Below are 22,008 nucleotides of genomic sequence, written 5' to 3'. Positions count from 1 at the left end.
TTACTCCTTTTGTATTTTGGTATGAAATATTTACCAGACGTTTGTCACTGTATCTACTGACTTTTGGCTAAGATTTGAGCCCCAGATTCGTCCCACAAGATTGGCAATAAATTTTTAATTCATCACTGTTAGGGCCGAAAGGAAGGTCGATTTGTGTGTGACATTGTTTGATTTTTTTCTTGCGTGAATACTCATCCAATTGACCTGAAATTTGTGGCGTTTTGTCCCAAATTCAGTCGAGATTTTTACCTAGAATTTCAGGAAAAAATATTTGGGAGAATTTTTCATTAATTTTGTGCAAACCAAAGTTGTCCTCTCACATAACTTTCCAAATTTTGCCCTAATTTATGAAATTTTTTTCTGGGTCTATATTATGCTGAAAAAATTTGGACATGTACTTTCATATGTTGTTTGGACTTAGGTAAGGAGGCACGATTATAAAAAAATCACAAAAAGAAGATATGGGGAAAAAATCCATCAAGTTTTGTCTTCGGAAAACCAGTTTTGTTCACTCTCGGTCTGGTTCTTAGTACGCCTTACTCCTAGGGTATTTTCGTATGGAATTTTTACCAGACGTTCGTCACTGTGTCTACTGTGATTTCTGATATTTGAGACCCAGATTCGTGCCTCAAGATTGGCAATAAATTTTTTATTCATGACTACCAGGGCCAAAAGGAAAGTTCGTTTGTGTGTGAAACTCTTTGATATTTTTCGTTGGTGAATACTCATCCGTTTGACCTGAAATTTGTCGCGTTTTGTCCCAAATTCAGTGGAGATTCATACATGGAATTTCAGGGAAAAACTATTTCGGGAGAATTTTTCAGAAACTTTGTGCAAACCAAAGCTATATCCTTTATCAAAACTTGTGAAATTTCGCCCTACTTTCTGAAATTTTATTCTGGGTCCGTATTGCACTGAAAAAATTCATACAAGTACTTTCATATGTTGTTTGCACCCAGGTAAAGAGACACGTCCATGAACAAATCACAAAAAGAAGATACGGTAGAGAAAATTAGGACTTTTTGTTTTCAGAAAACCAGTTTTGTTCACTCTCAGTCTGGGACTTACTACGCCTTATTCGTTGGGTATTTTGGTGTGAAATTTTTAACAGACGTTCGTCCCTGTGTATACTGAGTTTTGGATGAGATTTGAGCCCTAGATTCATCCCCCAAGATTGGCAATAGATTTTTTATTCATCACTGCCAGGGCCAAAAGGAAGGTTCGTTTGTGTGTGAAACTGTATGTTTTTTTTGGTGGGTGAATACTCATTCGTTTGACCTGAAATTCGTCGTCTTTTGTCCCAAATTCAGTGGAAATCCTTACCTGGGTGCAAACCAAGGCTATCTCCTCTACCAAAACTTGTGAAATTTCGCCCTACTTTCTAAAATTTTATTCTTGGTCTGAAATTTTTCGCAGACGTTCGTCACTGTGCCTACTAAGTTTTGGTTGAGATTTGAGCTTCAGATTCGTCCCACAATATTGGCAATAAATTTTTTATGCATCCCTGCCAGAGCTAAAACGAAGGTTTGTTTGTGTGCGAAACTGTTTGATTTTTTTCATGGGTGAATACTCATCCGTTTGACCTGAAATTTATCGCGTTTTGCGTCAAATTCAGAAATTTTGAGCAAACCAAGGCAATCCTCTACCAAAACTTGTGGAATATTCCCCTACTTTCTGAAGTTTTATTCTGAGTCCGTATTGCGTTGAAAAAATTCAGACATATACCTTCATATGTTGTTTTCACCCAGATAAGGAGCGACGTCCATAAACAAATAACATAAAGAAGATACGTAGGAGAAAAGCCATGACGTTTTGTTTCGGAAAACCAGTTGTGTTCACTCTCGGTCTGGGACTTACTACGCCTTACTCCTTAGGTATTTTTGTCTGAAATTTTTACCAGATGTTCGTCACTGTGTCTACTAAGTTTTGGTTGACATTTGAGCCCCAAATTCGTCCCACAAGATTCACAATAAATTTTTTATTCATCACTGCTAGGGTCGAAAGGAAGGTTTGTTTGTGTGTGAAACTATTTGATTTTTTTCTTGGGTGAATACTCATCTGTTTGAGCTAAAATTTGTCGCGTTTTGTCCCAAATTCAATGGAGCTTCTTACATGGAATTTCAGGAAAAAACTATTTCGGGAGAATTTTTCCGAAATTTTGTGCAAACCAAGGCTATCCTCTACCAAAACTTGTGAATTTTCTCCGTACATTCTGTAATTTTATTCTGGGTCCGTATTGCGCTGAAAAAATTCAGACAAGTGCTTTCAAATATGTTGTTTGTACCCAGGTAAGGAGGTACGTCCATAAACAAAAACACAAAAAAGAAGATACTGGGAAGAAAATCCTAGACGTTTTGTTTCCGGAAAACCAGTTTTGTTCAGTTTCGGTCTCGGACTTACTATGCCTTACTCCTTGGGTATTTTGGTCTAAAATTTTTACCAGACGTTCGTCACTGTGTCTACTAAGTTTTGGTTGACATTTGAGCCCCAGATTCGTCCCACAAGATTCGTAATAAATTTTTTATTCATCACTGCCAGGGTCGAAAGGAAGGTTTGTTTGTGTGTGAAACTATTTGATTTTTTTCGTACGTGAATACTCATCCGTTTGACCTAAAATTTTTCGCGTTTTGTCCCAAATTCAGTGGATATTTTTACGTGGAATTTCAGGAAAAAATATTTTGGGAGAATTTTTCAGAAATTTTGTCGAAACCAAGTGTATCCTCTACCAAATCATGTGAAATTTCGGCATACTTTCTGAAATTTTATTCTTCGTCCGTATTGCTCTGAAAAAATTAAGACAAATGCTTTCATATGTTTTTTGCCCCCAGGTAAGGAGGAACGTCCATAAACAAATCACAAAAAGAAGATACGGGGGATAAATACCAGGACGTTTTATTTTTGGAAAACCAGTTTTGTTCACTCTCGGTCTAGGACTTACTACACTTTAGTCCTTGGGTATTTTCGTCTAAAATTTTTACCAGACGTTCGTCACTGTGTCTAATGTGTTTTGGCTGATATTTGAGCCCCAGATTCGTGCCACAAGATTGGCAATAAATTTTTTATTCATCACTGCCAGGGCCAAAAGGAAAGTTCGTTTGTGTGTGAAACTGTTTGATATTTTTCGTGGGTGAATACTCATCCGTTTGAACTGAAATTTTTTCGCGTTAAGTCCCAAATTCAGTGGAGATTCGTACGTGGAATTTCAGAGAAAAACTATTTCGGGTGAATTTTTCAGAAACTTTGTGCACACCAAGGCTCCTTTACCAAAACTTGTGAAATTTCGCCCTACTTTCTGAAATTTTATTCTGAGTCTGTATTGCGCTTAAAAAATTCAGACAAGTACTTTCATATGTTTTTTGCACCCAGGGAAGGAGGCACGTCCATAAAGAAATCACAAAAAGAATATACGGTGGAGAAAATTCAGGACGTTCTGTTTTTGGAAGACCAGTTTTGTTCACTCTCGGTATGGAACTTACTACGCCTTACTTCTTCGGTATTTTGGTATGAAATTTTTACCAAAACTTCGCCACTTTCTCTATTGAGTTTTGGATGAGATTTGAGCTCTAGATTCGTCCCACAATATTGGCAATAAATTATCTATTCATCACTGCTACGACCGAAAGGAAGGTTCGTTTGTGAGTGAAACTGTTTTGTTTTTTTCATGTGTGAATACTCCTCCGTTTGACCTGAAATTTGTCGCGTTTTGTTCCAAATTCAATGAAGATTCTTACATGGAATTTGAGGGAAAAACAATTTCGGGAGAATTTTTCAGAAAATTTGTGCAAACCAATGCTATCCTCTACCAAAACTTGTGAAATTTGGCCCTACTTTCTAAAATTTTATTCTGGGTCCGTATTACGCTGAAAAAACCCAGACAAGTGACCAGACATTTATCACTGTGTCTACTGAGTTTTGGCTGAGACTCGAGCCCCAAATTTGACCCACAAGATTGGCAATAAATGTTTAATTCATCACTACCAGGGCCGAAAGGAAGGTTCGTTTGTGTGTGAAACTGTTTGATTTTTTTTATGGTTGAATACTCATCCGTTTGACCTGATATTTGTCGCGTTTTGGCCCAAATTTAGTAGAGATTCTTACGTGAAATTTCAGGAAAAAACTATTTCGGGAGAATTTTTCATAAATTTTGTGCAAACCAAGGTTATCCTCTACCAAAACTTGTGAAATTTGGCCATACTTTCTGAAATTTTATTTTGGGTTCGTCTTGCGCTGAAAAAATTCAAACAAGTGACCAGACGTTTGTCACCGTGTCTGCTATGTTTTTCTTGAGATTTGAGCCCCAGATTCGTCCCACAAGATTGAAAATAAATTTTTTATTCATCCCTGCCATGGATAAAAGGAAGGTTTGTTTGTGTGTGAAACTGTTTGATTTATTTCGTGGGTGAATACTCATCCGTTTGACCTGAAATTTGTCGCGTTTTGTCCCAAATTCAGTGGAGATTCTTACTTGGAATTTCATGAAAAAACTATTTTCGAAGAATTTTTCAGAAATTTTGTGCAAACCAAAGCTATCCACTACCAAAACTCTTGAAATTTCGCCCTACTTTTTGATAATTTATTCTGGGTCTGTATTGCGCTGAAAAAATTCAGACAAGTACTTTCATATGTTGTTTGCATCCAGGTAAGGAAGCACGTCAATAAACAAATCACAAAAAGAAGATACGGGGGAGAAAAGCCAGGAAATCTTGTATTCGGAAAACCAATTTTGTTCACTCTCGGTTTGGGACTGACTACGCCTTACTCCTTGGGTATTTTGGTATGAAATTTTTACCAGACGTTCGTCACTGTGTCTAATGAGTTTTGGCTAAGATTTGAGCCCAAGATTCGTCCCACAAGATTGGGAATTAATTTTTTATTAAAAAACTGCTATGGTCGAAAGGAATGTTCGAACAAACTGTTAAATTTTTTTCGTAGGTGAATACTCATCCGTTGACCTGAAATTTGTCGCGTTTTGTCCCAAATTTAATTGAAATTCTTACGTGGAATTTCAGGAAAAAACTATTTCGGGATAATTTTTCAGAAATTTTGTGGAAACCAAGGCTATCCTCTACCAAAACTTGTGAAATTTCGTCCTACTTTCTGAAATTTTATTCTGGGTCCGTATTGCGCTGAAAAATTCAGACAACTACTTTCATATGTTGTTTGCAGCTAGGTAAGGAGCCATGTCCATAAAACAATTACAAGAAGATACGGGGGAGAAAACCAGGACGTTTTGTTTTCGGAAAACCAGTTTTGTTCACTCTCGGTCTGGGACTTACTACGCCTTACTCCTTAGGTATTTTGGTCTGAAATTTTTACCAGGCGTTTGTCACTGTGTCTACTGAGTTTTGGCTGAGATTTGAGTCCCAGATTCTTACGACAAGATTCGCAATAAAATTTGTATTCATCACTATTGGCGCCGAAAGGAAGGTTCGTTTGTGTGTGAAACTGTTTGAGTTTTTTGTGGGTGAATGCTCATCCGTTGGACCTGAAATTTGTCGCGTTAAATCCTAAATTCAGTGGAGATTCTTACGTGGAATTTCAGGAAAAAATTATTTCGCGATAAGTTTTCATAAATTTTGTGCAAACGAAGGCTATCTTGTACCAAAACTTGTGAAATTTCGCCGTACTTTTTGAAATTTTATTTTGGGTTCGTATTGCGCTGAAAAAATTCACATAAGTACTTTCATATGTTGTTTGCACCCATGTAAGGAGGCACGACCATAAACAAATCACTAAAAGAAGATATGGGGGAGAAATGCCAGGACGTTTTGTTTTCGGAAAACCACTTTTGTTCACTCTCGGTCTCGGACTTACTACACCTTATGCCTTCAGTATATTGGTTTGAAATTTTTACCAGACGTTCGTCATTGTGTCTACTGAGTTTTGGCTTAGAATTGAGCTCCAGATTCGTCCCACATGATTGGCAATAAATTACTTATTCATCACTGTCGGAGCCGAAAGGAAGGTTCGTTTGTGTGTGAAACTGTTTGATTTTTTTGTGGGGGAATACTCATCTGTTTGACCTGAAATTTGTCGTGTTTTGTCACAATTTCAGTGGAGATTCTTACGTGGAATTTCAGGAAAAAACTATTTCGGGAGAATTTTTCAAAAATTTTGTGCAAACTAGCTTATCCTCTACCAAAACTTGTAAAATTTCGCCGTACTTTATGAAATTTTATTCTGGATCCGTATTGCGCTGAAAAAACTCAGACAAGTACTTTCATATGTTGTTTCCACCCAAGTAAAGAGGCACGTCCATAAACAAATCACAAAAAGAAGATACTGGAGAGAAAAGCTAGGACGTTTTCTTTTCGGAAAACACGTTTTGTTCACTCTCCGTCTGGGACTTACTACGCCTTACTCCTTAGGTACTTTTATCTGCAATTTTTTTCAGACGTCCGTCATTTTGTCTGCTGAGGTTTGGCTGACATTTGAGTCCCAGATTCATCACTGCCATAGCCGAAAGGAAGGTTCGTTTGTGTGTGAAACTGTTTGGCCTGAAATTTTTCGCTTTTTGTCCCAAATTCAGTGGAGATTCTTACATCAAATTTCAAGAAAAAACTATTTCGGGAGAATATTTCAGAAATTTTTTGCAAACCAAGGCTATCCTCTACCAAAACTTGTGAAATTTCGCCCCACTTTCTGAAATTTTATTTTGGGTCTGTACTGCACTGAAAAAATTCAGACAAGTACTTTCATATGTTATTTGCACCCGTGTAAGGAGGCAAGTCCATAAACAAATCACAAAAAGAAGATACGCGGGAGAAAAGTCAGGATGTTTTCTTTTCGGTAAACCAGTTTTGTTCACTCTCAGTATGGGACTCGCTACGCCTTACTCCTTGGGTATTTTGGTATGAAATTTTTACCAGATGTTCATCACTATCTCTAATGAGTTTTGGCTTAGATTTAAGCCCCAGATTCGTCCCACAAAATTAGCAATAAATTTTTTATTCATCACTGTCACGGCCGAAAGGAAGGATCGTTTGTTTGTGTGTGAAACTGTTTGAGTTTTTTGTGGGTGAATGCTCATCCGTTTGACCTGAAATTTGTCGCGCTAAGTCCTAAATTCAGTGGAGATTCTTACGTGGAATTTCAGGAAAAAACTATTTCGGAAGAATTTTTCAAAAATGTTGTGCAAACTAGCTTATGCTCTACCAAAACTTGTAAAATTTCGCCGTACTTTATGAAATTTTATTCTGGGTCCGTATTGCGCTGAAAAAACTCAGACAAGTACTTTCATATGTTGTTTGCACCCAGGTAATGAGGCACGTCCATAAACAAATCACAAAAAGAAGATACGGGGGAGAAAAGCCAGGACGTTTTCTTTTCGGAAAACGAATTTTTTTACTCTCTGGCTGGGACTTGCTACGCCTTACACCTTGGGTATTTTGGAAAGAAATTCTTACCAGACGTTCGTCACTGTGCCTACTAAGTTTTGGCTGAAATTTGAGCCCCACATTCCTCCCACAAGATTGACAATAAATTTTTTATTCATCACTGCCAGGGCCGAAAGGAAGGTCCGTTTGTGTGTCAAACTGTTTGATTTTTTTCGTGGGTGAATAATCATCGTTTGACCTGAAATTTGGTCGCGTTCTGTCCCAAATTCAGTGGAGATTATAACGTGGAATTTCAGGAAAAAATTATTTCAAGAGAATTTTTCATAACTTTTGTGCAAACCAGGGATATCATCTACCAAAACTTGTGAAATTTCGCCCTACTTTTTGAAATTTTATTATGGGTTCGTATTGCGTTGAAAAAATTCAGACAAGTACTTTCATATTTGCACCAAGGTAAGAAAGCATGTCCATAAACAAATCACAAAATGAATATACGGGGGAGAAAAGCTAGGACGTTGTGTTTTCGGAAAATAGTTTTTGTTCACTCTCTGTCTGGGACTTACTACGCCCTACTCCTAGAGTATTTTGGTCTGGAATTTTTTTCTATACGTTCGTCACTGTGTCTACTGAGTTTTGGCTGAGAATTGAGCCCCAGATTCGTCCCACAAGATTGGCAATAAATTTTTTATTCATCACTGCCAGGGCCGAAATGAAGGTTTGTTTGTGTGTGAAACTATTTGATTTTTTTCGTTGGTGAATCCTCATCCGTTTGACCTGAAATTTTTCGCGTTTTTTCCCAAATTCAGTGAAGATTCTTCACTGGAATTTCAGGAAATAACTATTTTGAGAGCATTTTTCAAAAAATTTGTGCAAACCAAGGCTATCCTTTACCAAAACTTGTGAGATTTCGCCCTACTTTCTGAAATTTTATTCTAAGTCTGTATCGCGCTGAAAAATTCAGACAAGTACTTTCATATGTTGTTTGGACCAAGATAAGGAGGCACGTCCATAAACAAATCACAAGAAGAAGATACGGGGGAGAAAAGTCAGGACGTTTTGTTTTCGGAAAACCAATTTTGTTCACTCTCGGTCTCGGACTTACTACGTCTTACGCCTTGGGTATTTTGGTCTGAAATTTTTACTAGACGTTCGTTACTGTGTCTACTGTCTTTTGGCTAAGATTTGAGCCCCAGATTCGTCCCACGAAATTGGCATTAAATGTTTTATTCATCACTGTCAGGGCCGAAAGGAAGGTCCGTTATTGTGTGAAACTGTTTTTTTGTGGGTGAATACTCATCCATTTGACCTGAAATTTGTCGCGTTTTGTCCCAAATTCAGTGGAGATTCTTACGTGAAATTTCAGGAAAAAAGTATTTTAAGAGAATTTTTCATAAATTTTGTGCAAACCAAGGCTATCTCTCTACCAAAACTTGTGAAATTTCGCCTTACTTTCTGAAATTTTATTATGGGTCCGTATTGCGCTGAAAAAATTCAGACAAGTACTTTCATATGTTGTTTGCACCCAAGTAAGAAAGCATGTCAATAAACAAATCACAAAAAGAAGATATGGGAAAGAAAAGCTAGGACGTTTTGTATTCGGAAAACAGTTTTTGTTCACTCTCTATCTGGGACTCACTACGCCCTATTCCTTGGGTATTTTGGTCTGGAATTTTTTCTAGACGTTCGTCACTATGTCTACTGAGTTTTGGTTGATATTTGAGCCCTAGATTCGTCCCACAAAATTGGCAATAAATTTTTTTTCATCACTACCAAAGCAGAAAGGAAGGCCCTACTTTCTGCAATATCGCGTTGAAAAAATTCAGACAAGTACTTTCAGATGTTGTTTGCACCCAGATAAGGAGGCACGTCCATAAACAAATCACAAAAAGAAGATACGGGGGAGAAAAGTCCGGACGTTTTGTTTTCGGAAAACCAATTTTGTTCACTCTTGGTCTGGGAGTTACTACACCTTACGCCTTGGGTATTTTGGTCTCAAATTTTTACCAGAGGTTTGTCACTATGTCTACTGAGTTTTGGCTGACATTTGAGCCCAGGATTCGTCCCAGAAGATTAGCAATAAATTTTTTATTCATCACTGCCATAGCCGAAAGGAACGTTAGTTTATGTTTGAAACTGTTTGATTTTTTTCGTGGGTGAATACTCATCTGTTTGACCTGAAATTTGTCCGGTTTTGTCCCAAATTCAATGGAGATTCTTACATGGAATTTCAGGAAAAAACTATTTTAAGAGCATTTTTCAGAAATTTTGTGCAAACCAAGGCTATCCTCTACCAAAACTTGTGATATTTCGCCCTACTTTCTGAAATTTTATTCTTGGTCCGTATTGCGCTGAAAAAATTCAGACAACTACTTTCATATGTTGTTTGCACCCAGGTAAGAAAGCACGTCAATAAAAAAATCACAAAAAGAAGATACGGGGGAGAAAAGCCAGGACGTTGTGTTTTCGGAAAACAGTTTTTGTTCACTCTCTGTATGGGACCCACTCACCCTACTCCTTGGGTATTTTATTCTGGAATTTTTTCTAAACGTTCGTCACTGTGGCTACTGAGTTTTGTCTGAGAATTGAGTCCCAGATTCGTCCCACAAGATTGGCAATAAATTTTTTATTCATCACTACTAGTGCCGAAATGAAAGTTTGTTTGTGTGAAACTGTTTGATTTTTTTCGTGGGTGAATACTCATCCGTTTGACCTGAAATTTTTCGCGTTTTTTGCCAAATATAGTGGATATTCTTATGTGGAATTTCAAGAAAAAAACTATTTTAAGAGCATTTTTAAGAAATTTTGTGCAAACCAAGGCTATCCTTTAAAAAAACTTGTGAAATTTCGCCTTACTTTCTGAAATTTTATCCTAAGTTTTATAGCGCTGAAAAAATTCAGACAAGTACTTTCATATGTTGTTTGCACCAAGATAAGGAGGCACGTCCATAAACAAATCACAAGAAGAAGATACGGGGGAGAAAAGTCAGGACGTTTTGTTTTCGGAAAACCAATTTTGTTCACTCTCGGTCTCGGACTTACTACGTCTTACGCCTTGGGTATTTTGGTCTGAAATTTTTACCAGACGTTCGTCACTGTGTCTACTGAGTTTTGGCTGAGATTTGAGCCCCAGATTTGTCCCTCAAGATTGGCAATAATATTTTTATTCATCACTGCCAGGGCCGATAGGAAGGTCTGTTTGTGTGTGAAACTGATTGATTTTTTTCGTGGGTGAATACTCATCCGTTTGACCTGAAATTTGTCGCGTTTTGTCCCAAATTCAGTGGAGATTCTTACGTGGAATTTCAGGAAGAAACTATTGTTGAACCATGTGGTGTTCAAGGTTTGAAGAATCCAAACCCTTTGAAGAATGTTGAAGCCTTGGTTTTGTTTGTTGTTGTTGTGCTGGTTTAGTTTAGTTCTGGGGTAGTTTGAGTGTTGTAATCCACCCTTTGATTAAATCTAAAGCATAGGCATTCTCAATCTTTGTGAAAGTGAAATGCTTTTCAAACTAAGTTAAAACAACCGATTGTTTTGTTGAAACAACCGATTGTTTATACTTAGATATTTTGAGAAAATATTGAAAACTGATTTTCAAATGGTTATGCTGTTAAAACCAAAACAACTGATTGATTCGAGGAAACAACCGATTTTTTGTTTTGGGACCATTACAGAAAAATTATTTTATCTTTGACTGAGCTTTTAATGATTTAACTGCTTGCGCTCCAGTCATTAAATGCTTTGACCAATCTTTTAATGCAATTTAAGAGTTTGTTAAGATTTGATAACAACCAACATCTTTGAATAAATTCAGAATAACAGATTTGAGTAACAATCTTTTACAAGATTTTGAAAAGAGTTTTTGAGTTTTTCAAAGAGCTGAGATTGCTTAGAGTTTGTGATTGATCAAAGTGTGTGGAATAGGATTCTGCTTGTATTGATTTCAGATTATCTTTTGTAACAAGTGTAATCCTTGTACTCTGCTGAACAAGTTTCATTTCTGTGTTTGCTGAGATTGGTTGTGTGTTCTTGAGGGGATCAAGATCAGCAATCTTAGTGTTGGTGTGTTGGCCAAGAAGAGTGTGTGTCTTGAGGTGTTCAAGGTCACTTTCTTGGTTGTGGTGTAAGTGATCAAGGTTTGATTGCTTAGTGGATTTCCTCAGGGTTTTTGAGAAGACTGGATGTAGCTCTGGATTTGGAGTGAACCAGTATAAACATCTGTGTGCAATCTCTCTATCCTTAAACTCTTTAAATTCAGTTTTGTTTGTTGTTTGGTGGTATAAACAACCGATTGTTTCTATGAAACAACCGATTGTTTTTCTGGTACTGCTGTTTTTTATTGTTGTTTTGCCAAACTGAATTTCTTATCAATTGTTTCTTGAGATAATTTCATTCTTGTTTTAAAAGTTTGTGAAAACCCCCTTTAAACAATTCACCCCCCTCTAGTTTAAAGTCATCCATTCTAACAATTGGCATCAAGAGTTTGGTTCTTGAAAGTTATTCAAGTTGATCCTAAAACTTTTTTTAAAATGGCTGATAGACTACCTTTTGGGGAAGGTGCTTCAATTAACAGACCACCTCTGTTTTGTGGTTTGAACTACCAATTTTGGAAAGTGATAATGAAAATATTTATGGAATCACTTGACAAAAGAATTTGGGATGCAATTGAAAATGGTCCTTTTATCCCAAAGTTTGAAAAGATGGATCTTGCATTGAGAAGCCATGTTCTCAATGGACTGATGCAGAAAGCAAAAAGGCCAAATTCGATTGCATTGCCAAAAAATATTATAACCTCTGCTTTAAATTCTGATGAGTTTTTCAGGGTCTCCCAATGCAAATTATCAAAAGAAATGTGGGACACCTTGGAAGTCACTCATGAAAGAACAAATGAGGTGAAGAGAGCTAGGAAGCATGCTCTAATCCAAGAGTATGAGATGTTCAGAATGCTTAAAGGAGAAACAATTGTTGAGGTGCAGAAAAGATTCACGCACATCATCAATCATCTCATGAGAGCATGGCAACCCAAGGTAACTGCTATTTCCGAATCTAAAGATCTAACATCATTAAGTGTTGCTTCTTTGTTTGGAAAGCTTAGGGAACATGAGTTAGAGATGAATAGACTCAATGTTCAAGAGAGTGAAGACAAGCACACAAGGAGCATAGCCTTAAAAGCTTCCAAGCACAACGGAAAACAAGAATCCAGTGATGATAGTGATGAGGAAAACCTTAGCTTGCTGTCAAGAAAGTTCATCAAATTCCTAAAGAGAAACCGCAACAAAGACAACAACAAAGATAGGTATGGAAACAAGAAATCCAATGAGTTTAATTCCAATAACTATACTTGTTTTGGTTGTGGTGAGCAAGGTCATATAAAAGGTAGATTGTCCAAACAAGAGCAAGGAGAAAAATCCTAGCTACAAGGAAAAGAAAGGCAAGACAAAAAGAGCCTACATAGCTTGGGATGAAAATGAGGTGTCATCATCAAGTTCTTCATCAAGTGAATATGAGAAAGCAAACATCTGCTTGGTTGCTGAAGATGATGATGAATCTTGCAGCTCAAGTGAAGTAAGTTCATGTGCTTCCTTGAATGAACAAAATTACAGTGAATTACTTGAAGCTTTTCAAGAAACTCATGATGAAGCTAATCGATTGGTTCTTTCAAACAATCGATTGAAAGAACTTAACAGCTGGCTAGAAAAGAGAGTGAAATCACTTGAAGATGAGATTGAAAAATCTAAAAATGATTTCAAAAATCTGGAAAACCATTTCAAAAATGCTTCTTGCAAGTGTGACACTCTCATTTGCGAAAATTGTGAAAATCTTAAGAAAAAGGTTCACTATCTTGTTGAAACTGTGGACAAGCTTTCAAAGGGGAAATCTAACTTTGAGAATGTCTTGGCATCTCAAAGCTATATTTTTGGAAAGGCTGGTTTGGGTTTCAATCCACAGAACCAACAAGATAAGTTTTCAAAAAAAATTTTCAAGAAAGCCAGTAAAACAACCGATTGTTAAATCGAAACAATCGGTTGTTACATGTTTTTATTGCATGAAAAAGGGCCATTTGGTTAGATTCTGCAAAATAAGAAAATTATTTGTTCCTAGAGGCTACATGAAATGGATTCCGAAAGGATGTGAGGTTCCAAATGAGAAAAAAAAATCTATTGGACCCACATTTGTGAAGGGACCAAATCTTGTTGCTTGAACTCATGTTTGTGCAGGAATTCTAAAGAAGTGTGAAGGACTAAGTCATATGATCAAGTTCTTGGAAGAAAAAGACAATCATTGAAGCTGAATCAATGTTATGCATCTGTCCAAAGGACCTCAACAGTGAAAAGAGGCTTCTTGATCATAAAGAACATGGCTCATTGACGAATTAACATAAGGATAAGACTTTCCTTTATTTGTTCTTAATTTCTGTTTTAAAGTTTGATCCTGCCGGTTGACTCGAGTGCAAGAGTCTTGCCAAGTCAAAGGTATCTTCTCTCGATCAGCTTCGCACCACGTTAGCCTTCGATCTTCACGTCTCTATTCCTCGCAAGAACCTGAAGAAAACAAAGAACCAGAGTGGCGCCGCTGCGGTCGATCGTGCTCCGACGCTCAAGTCAATGACGGAATCACCAAATACTCAAAGAGAATATCAAACTCAAGGAACCGTGCGCAGTGAATCTCAGTGTTCTGAAAAGCGTACTCTAGTGTTCTCAGAAAGCGTAAAGAAGTGTTCTCAAGCGTTTGCGCGTAAAGAACCTCTTTTTCAATCACACGACACGTGGCTTCATCAACGGTCGTCTTCAGTTGACGTTTGCGCTTCCTAAAACGTTTGAAAACCCTTAAAACCTTCGCGCTTTTCACTGTTCCATCATCTTCCTTCACTCTCAAGCGTTCCAAGCATTTTCTCTGCGAACCACGAAGCTTCTCGCCTCTCTCAATCTTCAACTTTCTTCAACGCTCATCTGATCACAAAAAGGTAACCCTTTTACTCCTTCTATGGATACTTGCTGCATTTTAATCGGTTTGCATCATCCATTGTTTGTCTGAAGCATACGTTGTGGGCTGTTTTTTCCTTTTCTCATAACCTAAGGTTTCGTCCTTGATAACGTCCATCCCAGCGAACCCTTAACTGTTCGTTCTATCTTCTTTGTCCCCAATCGAGTCATTCTCTGTTTTCTTCATTTCATCCCTTTCTCTTTCCTTTGCAGTTCCTGCGATGGCTCACACGAAGTCCACCGCTAACCCTCCTCCTTCATCGCGAAACCCTCCACTCAGAACGCGTAGGGTTGCCCATGGGCAAATCCTCCACCAGCGCGCAACCCACCACGAGCCTCTGGTGCTCCTTCTAATCAGGCTGAGAGGCCTGCCTCTTCTCACGCCAACGCCACTCAGGCAACTCCACCAGTCGCCGGAGGAGCCCCCCTTCTTCCGCAAGACTACAAAGAACTCTATCCCTGGGCCACCCCAACTCTGCTGAAAGAGACCTCTTCGATAAATACTGATTTGGGCGTGCACCGACTGAGGAAAGGAGACCAATCCGACCTCTCATTCCACAAGGAGCACGATAGCAAAATGACTGTGTTGCCCTGCCTCTCAGGAGAACCGATTTGCGCGGATAATAAGGGGAACAACGGCGAGTTGTTCTGCTTTATCTACGCGACATTCTTCAAGAAGGTGAAGCTTAGGTTTCCTTTCACCCGCTTCGAGAGAGAGCTACTGACTGAGCTCAACGTCGCCCCTGCCCAGCTTCATCCCAATAGCTGGGCGTTCGTGAGGGCGTTCCAAATCATCTGTGCACACTTGGGGCTGCCGGCTTCGGTGGATGTCTTTCTTTTCCTGTTCGAGGCTAAGAATCCCGGAGATCGCCTCTGGATTAGCTTGAACGGGATTGCTGGGAGGTCAATCCTCTCGATCTTCCAGCAATCTTACAAAGACTGGAAGGGGAAGTTCGTCAAGGTGTGCCAAAACGACCAAGACCCTTCCCTGCTCGACGGCTTCCCCTTGTACTGGGTACACAAGGGGAACAAAGACTCTAAAGAAAGCTTCAGGAGGCCAAGAAGTCCCGACAACATGGGGGAGTTAGACAAAGATCTCTGCCTCTTCTGGAAGAGTGTGGCTGCTGCCAACATCACCCTCCCCACCGCCTCAATAATCTCCTTCGAGTTCCTTGAGGACCAACTCGAAGCTCACATAGGTTAGCTCCTGCCTCAGCACCAAGTCTTTCACTTCGAGTTAACACTAACTTAGCGTCTTCACCACTCTATTTTGGCATTCCATTATTCTGTGTTGACTCTGATCTTTCATCCATGTACTGCTTGTGTTGTCTCTTCATAAATATACTTTGTATTTTCTGCTTTTGTTTTTGTTGCTCATCTACCCTTTACCTTGTGCAGATAACATGCTGGGGAAAGGAAAACTGGCAGAACTGAGGGCGATTGCCCGATCTCACAAGCTCGCGGCGGGCTCCCAAACCGTGCCCAACTCGGTGGTGGAGATCGCCGCTGCTCAAGGCAAGACTCCTCCCCGAGGTCCAACTTCCTCTGGGGTACTGCCCGCCCCCCAAAGGAAGAAACTGGTCTTGAGGAAACCCAAGAGAAAAGCTCCTCAAGTGGTGCAAGAGGAAGAAGAGGATGATGAGGAGACTGAGGATGGGCTCGTTACCAAGAGAAAAAGGGCGGCTCCCTCTTCACCACCCGCACTCCCAACACCGCCCTCACCTCCAGCTCCATTACAACCAGTCCAAGCAACACCCTTGGCCGCCGCACTCCCCGTGGGTAAAAGCAGCGACCCCAACTTCATAGAGAACCCTCCAAGCGCCTCCACACCGTTCGTATCTGTTGGAGAGGGTCCTCCTTCCACCACGTCTATTGCTGGGGCCGCATTAGGCGAAGATGAGGGTGCTCATAACTCGCCGATACTCATAACGGAATCTCTGACCTCACCACCACGCTAAGAAGCCCCCCTTGCCCTTCAAACCCAAGAGGGTGGTGGTGAAAGTCAGCACCAAACTCCTTCAGCACCTCCACCAGCAACAACCTCAAGCCTCCCAACCTCCTTCGAAGAGATCTTGGGACCCTTCACAGCCAAACTGAAGATGATGGCGGAGGATCTCCCATTGATCGTATCGAAAGCCCTGAAGGACTCCCTCAAGAAGCTCCAAGAAGAGAACTCAGCGCTCAAGGAGTCAAATCTGATGACAAGGGCTGAGGCTGAAAAGCTCACGTGCAACCTGCTGATGGCTGAGTTGGAGCACTCAAGGCTAGAGGACGCCATGGTTGCTGAGCTAAGGAGCATGCGCAAGGAAGCCTCCAACCTGCGCCAGAAACTGCATCTCCAAGTCCAAGAGAAGATCGACTTGGAAAGCAAGTTGGTCCCTTACAGGCTCAAAGTGGCAAACTTGGAGGCTGCAAAAAAGACGGATGCGACCAAGGTGGAAAACCTTGAGAAAAGGTCAACAGATCAGGAGGTTCTGCTTGGAAAGGTCGAAAAGGAAAGGGACGATGCTCTTGCTGAGCTCGCCAAAGCTCGAGAGGAGGCCACAAAGACTGCTGCAGAGCTGGCCCAGGCCCGGGACGAAGGAAAAAAGGCTGCTGAAGAACTTGCTCGAGCTCGCGAGGAAATCGAAGAGCTGAAGAAACAAACACAAGAGCTCGAGCAGAGCACTGCCCAAGTCCTCACCGCCGGGTTTGACGCCGCTCTGGAGCAAGTAGCATGTCAATACCCCGAGCTCGACCTTTCCATGGTGTCAATCTGCAACGAGGTGGTGGATGGGAAGATTGTACCCTCCGAAGACTAGCTGCCTCCCTCCATCACCTTGTTTTTGAAACTTGCCCTTCATCTTTTGTTTGTAATAGTTGTTTGTGTATAGATTTGTATTGACATCGCTTTATATAATTTTCATTTCTTCAACATCGTCTTTCTACTTACTTTGCACGCCTTTGCCTTTATTTGCTTTCACACACTGCTTCGAACATGAATAAACTGTTAACCTTGTAACAACTTATCAAACTGTTAACTTGAATAAACTGTTAACCTTGTAACAACTCATCAAACTGTTAACTCAAAGTAAACTTGAGCAACTATTAACTTTCACGCGATGGCACTTAATATAACTTGTGAACTTAAGGCAACAAAACTACTTACTAAACAGCAAGTTTTAACTCAAACTGGTATTTAAGACACAGTTCACCTGATCTGCCCAATGAAGTGAGCCCTTACTCCTGTCATCGCCTAGAATTCTTCTGATCGTCGTAGGGTTCTGGCGATGTGATCTTTCTTACTTCATAACTTGACCATTGTTCCCTCATCCGGGGGTAGAGGCGCCTTTCGGATCCTTCTCTACCTCCCTGAGTGTCAGAACAATGATCTAGTCTTACTGGGTCAATATTGATGTTTCACTTAAAGGGGAAAAGGCGTTTTCCTTCCCTTCCCCCCGTTTAAGGTCACGAACACCCCTGACTTTTCAATTTATCTTGCCTGAACTCACTCTGAGGTGAGAAGGACTTTTTTTGGTGCCTCAGTTTGCCCAGGGTGTGCATCTCCTCCTTCCTGGACGTGCTGAGGACTTTCAATCTTGCCTCTATCTGCTTGCGCAGAGAGGTCTTTCGATCTGTTCTTGCCTACACTCGCTCAAAGGCGAGGAGGACTTCTTCTCGCCTGCACTTGCTCAAAGGCAAGGAGGACTTCTTCTCACCTGCACTTACTCAAAGGCAAGGAGGACTTTCTCTTGCCTACACTCGCTCAAAGTCGAGGAGGACTTTTTCTTGCCTGCACTTGCTCAAAGGCAAGGAGGACTTTTTCTTGCCTGCACTCACTCAAAGACGAGGAGGTCTTTTTCTTGCCTGCACTTGCTCAAAGGCAAGGAGGACTTTTCTCTTTCTCGCCTGCACTCGCTCAAAGGCGATGAGGTCTTTTTCTTGCCTGCACTTGCTCAAAGGCAAGGAGGACTTTTCTCTTTCTCGCCTGCACTCGCTGAAAGGCGAGGAGGTCTTTTTCTCTTCTTGCCTCAAGACGCATGAGAGCGTTTGAGGTCTTTAATCATCATTGGTGCCTCCGATCGCCGAAAGACGATGAGGACTTTTAAAACTTTTAACTGATGCTGCCTATCGTCGAAAAACGATGGGGACTTTAAACTTTTAACTGATGCCGCCCATCGCCGAAAAACAATGGGGACTTTAAAACTTTTAACTGGTGCTGCCAATCGCCGAAAAACGATGGGGACTTCAAAACTTTTAACTGAAAGCAAGCAATATAACTTCGAACTTGCCTTAAATCACGTACGGGTGATAAGGTCTTTTTTCTAAAAACTTTCAAAACACAAAGCATGCAATCTCAGAAAACTTAAGCTTGAAAACTCTTCTTTATTGGGTGGCCTCATTAAAAACCCTCCTTAGGGAAAAAAAGAGTGCCCCCTTTCAAACTGTTTTAACAGAAAGCATGTAAATCTCTTCATGTTCGTTTTACTTACAAAGCTTTAACTGTAATACAATTTGAGATGTGTGGCGTTCCAAGTGCGAGGAATCGCCCCTCCTTCTAACGTCTCTAAGCAGTAGGCGCCGTTCCCGAGCACCTCGGTTATCCTGAACGATCCCGTCCACTTAGGCGATAACTTGTTCTCCATCTCGTACTGATGGGCCTTCCTCATCACCAGGTCGCTCTCTCTAAACTGCCTTGGCATTACCTTGGAGTTATACCTTCGCTCAATCCTCCTTTTTACTGCCTCGGCCTTTACTCTTGCCTCCTCCCTGACCTCATCCAGTAAATCCAGATTCAACCTTCTTTCTTCGTTTGAGTCTTCCGCCACAAAGTTCTGGAATCTCGGCGAGCTCTCCTGGATTTCAACTGGAATCATTGCATCGCATCCATAAACCAAGCTAAACGGGGTCTCGTGGGTTCCTGACTGCTCAGTGGTATGGTACGCCCAAACTATGCGCAGTACCTCTTCAGCCCACGATCCCTTAGCTTTCTCTAGCCTTCTCTTTAAACCTCTCAGCAACACCCGATTGGCAGACTCTACTTGGCCATTTGTCTGTGGGTGCTCGACACATGCAAACACCTGCTGTATTCCCACCTCTTCGCACAGCTTCTTCAATAGGTGACTTGCAAACTGAGTCCCATTGTCCGACACCAGGCGCTTAGGCACACCAAACCGGCACACGATGTTCTTCCATACAAAGCTCTCGATCTTATGTGCGGTGATCTGGGCTACTGGCTCCGCTTCGATCCACTTGGTGAAGTATTCAATCGCCACCACCAAGTACTTCATCTGCCTGACCGCCAATGGGAAAGGTCCCAGAATGTCAATTCCCCAAGTATGAAACGGCCACGAGCTGTAAATTGACTTTAGCTCTTCTAGAGGTGCCTTGTGCCAATCGGCGTGCTGCTGACATTGCTTGCAACATTGTGCATACTTCTTGCAGTCCTCCCTCATCGTTGGCCAGTAATAACCTGCACGGAGAGTTCTTGCCGCCAGAGCTCGACCCCCGACGTAACTCCCACATATACCTTCATGGAGCTCGGCCATAATTCTAGTGCATTTTTCTCCGTGCACACATTCTAGGAGTGGGTGTGTAAACCCAAACCTGTACAGCTCGCCGTCGATCATGGTGAACTTGCTGGAGTTCTTTTTTATCTTCCTAGCCTCCGTCGGATCCAGCGGGAGAACGCCATCTGCCAGGCAGCGCTGGTATTGCGTTATCCATGTGTCTGGCTTATGCGTAGCGCAGACCTACGCCACGTTCACCCTCTCCCCTCGACATGCTCTTATTCTCGGCGATCTCAAGGTCTCCTGGGTCAAGGACCTGTGACTCCTCGCCGCCTTCTCCGTCGACTTGCTTATTTAAAGAACCAGGTGGTCTGCCACAAACGCCCTGGGCGTCTTCAGAGTTTCTTGAATAACTGTCCTCTGCCTACCCCCCTTGCCCGAACTGGCGAGCTTGGCTAGCAAGTCAGCTCGGGCATTTTGCTCTCTGGGTACATGCACCACCTCAAACGAGGCAAAAGAACCCTTCAACTCCTGCACATACTCCAAGTAAGCCGCCATTTGTGGATCCTTGGCCTGGAACTCGCATGTTACTTGTCCCGTGACCAACAATGAGTCATTCTTGGCCATCAACACCCTAGCCCCCATCTCCTTAGCCAACAAGATGCCTGCGATCAACGCCTCATATTCTGCTTGATTATTGCTGGCTTTAAAAGCAAACCTTAGGGACTGTTCTATCAGCACGCCGTTGGGCCCTTCTAGAATGACTTCAGCATCGCACCCTGCTGGTTAGACGATTTGTCCACTGAAAGTACCCAACGAAAATCGTCCCCCTCAACTCGTGCTGCTTCCAACGAGAGCTCGACCACGAAATCAGCGAAAATTTGCCCCTTGATCGGTCCTTGGGGCTTGTACTTGATGTCGAACTCCGACAGCTCCACCGCCCATTTCACCATCCTCCCAACTACATCGGGCTTCTTCAAGACTTTCTGGATAGGCAAGTCGGTCATCACCAGCACTGTAAAACTGTGAAAATAGTGGCGCAACCTCCTCGCCGAAAACACGACCGCCAGTGCAGCTTTCTCCAAGGCCTGATACCTGACTTCTGGGCCTTGCAACACCTTGCTGACGAAGTAAATAGGTTTCTGAGCCTGGTCTTGATCTTGGGCGAGCACCGCACTCACCGCCCTCTCAGTTACAACAAAATACAACCTGAAAGGGGTTCCCACCAAAGGTTTGCACAAAACCGGCGGGCTCGCCAGATATTCTTTAAGCTTCACGAAAGCTTCTTCGCATTCCTTCGACCAGACAAACTTATTGTTTCGCCTCAAGCATTGAAAATACGGATGGCCTTTCTCTCCACTAGCTGATACGAAACGAGACAAGGCAGTCATCCGACTTATAAGCTGCTGCACTTCCTTCACGGTAGCCGGGCTCCTCATCGCCAAAATGGCAGCACACTTATCAGGATTTGCCTCTATTCCTCTTTCAGTTAAGAGGAAACTCAAGAACTTCCCCGCCTCCACGCCGAAAATGCACTTCTCGGGGTTTAGCTTTAATCTGAACTTGGCGATCGTGGTAAACAGCTCCTCCAGATCTGAGACGTGCTTGCTTTTCTCTAACGAGGTCACGACCATATCATCTACGTACGCTTGCACGTTCCTTCCCAGCATCATGCAAGTACCTTATCCATCAACCTTTGGTACGTGGCCCCCGCGTTCTTCAGCCCGAAGGGCATCACCTTGTAGCAGTAGCACGATCTCTCAGTCATGAAGGCGGTCTTCTCTTCATCCATGGGATGCATCTTTATTTGGTTGTACCCTGAGAAGGCGTCCAGAAAACTCAACAACTTGCACCCTGCTGCGCTGTCGACCAGGGCATCTATACTTGGCAAAGGGTATGAATCCTTTGGACAAGCCTTGTTTAGGTCTGTGAAGTCGACGCACATGCGCCACTTCCCGTTGCTCTTCTTTACCAGCATGACATTAGCTAACCATTCAGGGTACTGGACCTCCCTGATATGGCCTGCGGTGAGGAGCTTTTGCGTTTCATCCCTAATCGTCTGTCTCCTCTCCTCGTTAAACTTCCTTCTTCTCTGTCACATTGGTCTTACCTGTGTGTCCATTGCCAGATGGTGAAACAAGAAATCGGGATCGATTCCCGGCATGTCTGAAGCAGACCATGCAAAACCATCCAGATGTCGTT

General features: G+C 41.6%; 1 protein-coding gene across 1 annotated transcript; it reads left to right on the top strand.

Annotated features, from left to right (window-relative positions):
- Window positions 1–16,419: 16,419 nt before the first annotated feature.
- LOC137836733 (uncharacterized) lies at window positions 16,420–17,118 on the top strand. Its single transcript, XM_068645439.1, has one exon. The coding sequence runs from the start codon at window positions 16,420–16,422 to the stop codon at window positions 17,116–17,118; it is 699 nt and encodes a 232-aa protein (XP_068501540.1).
- The last annotated feature ends 4,890 nt before the right edge of the window (window positions 17,119–22,008 follow it).

This window comes from Phaseolus vulgaris, chromosome 4 (genome assembly GCF_000499845.2).
Source record: "Phaseolus vulgaris cultivar G19833 chromosome 4, P. vulgaris v2.0, whole genome shotgun sequence".
Classification (NCBI taxonomy): Eukaryota; Viridiplantae; Streptophyta; class Magnoliopsida; order Fabales; family Fabaceae; genus Phaseolus; species Phaseolus vulgaris.
The sequence above is the reverse complement of the archived record's forward strand: the minus strand, read 5'-3'. Positions and strand labels throughout refer to the sequence as shown.

Bases quoted from the DNA above. Each gene is read 5' to 3' on its own strand.
- LOC137836733 (XM_068645439.1), top strand. From the start codon at position 16,420: ATGGCGGAGGATCTCCCATTGATCGTATCGAAAGCCCTGAAGGACTCC.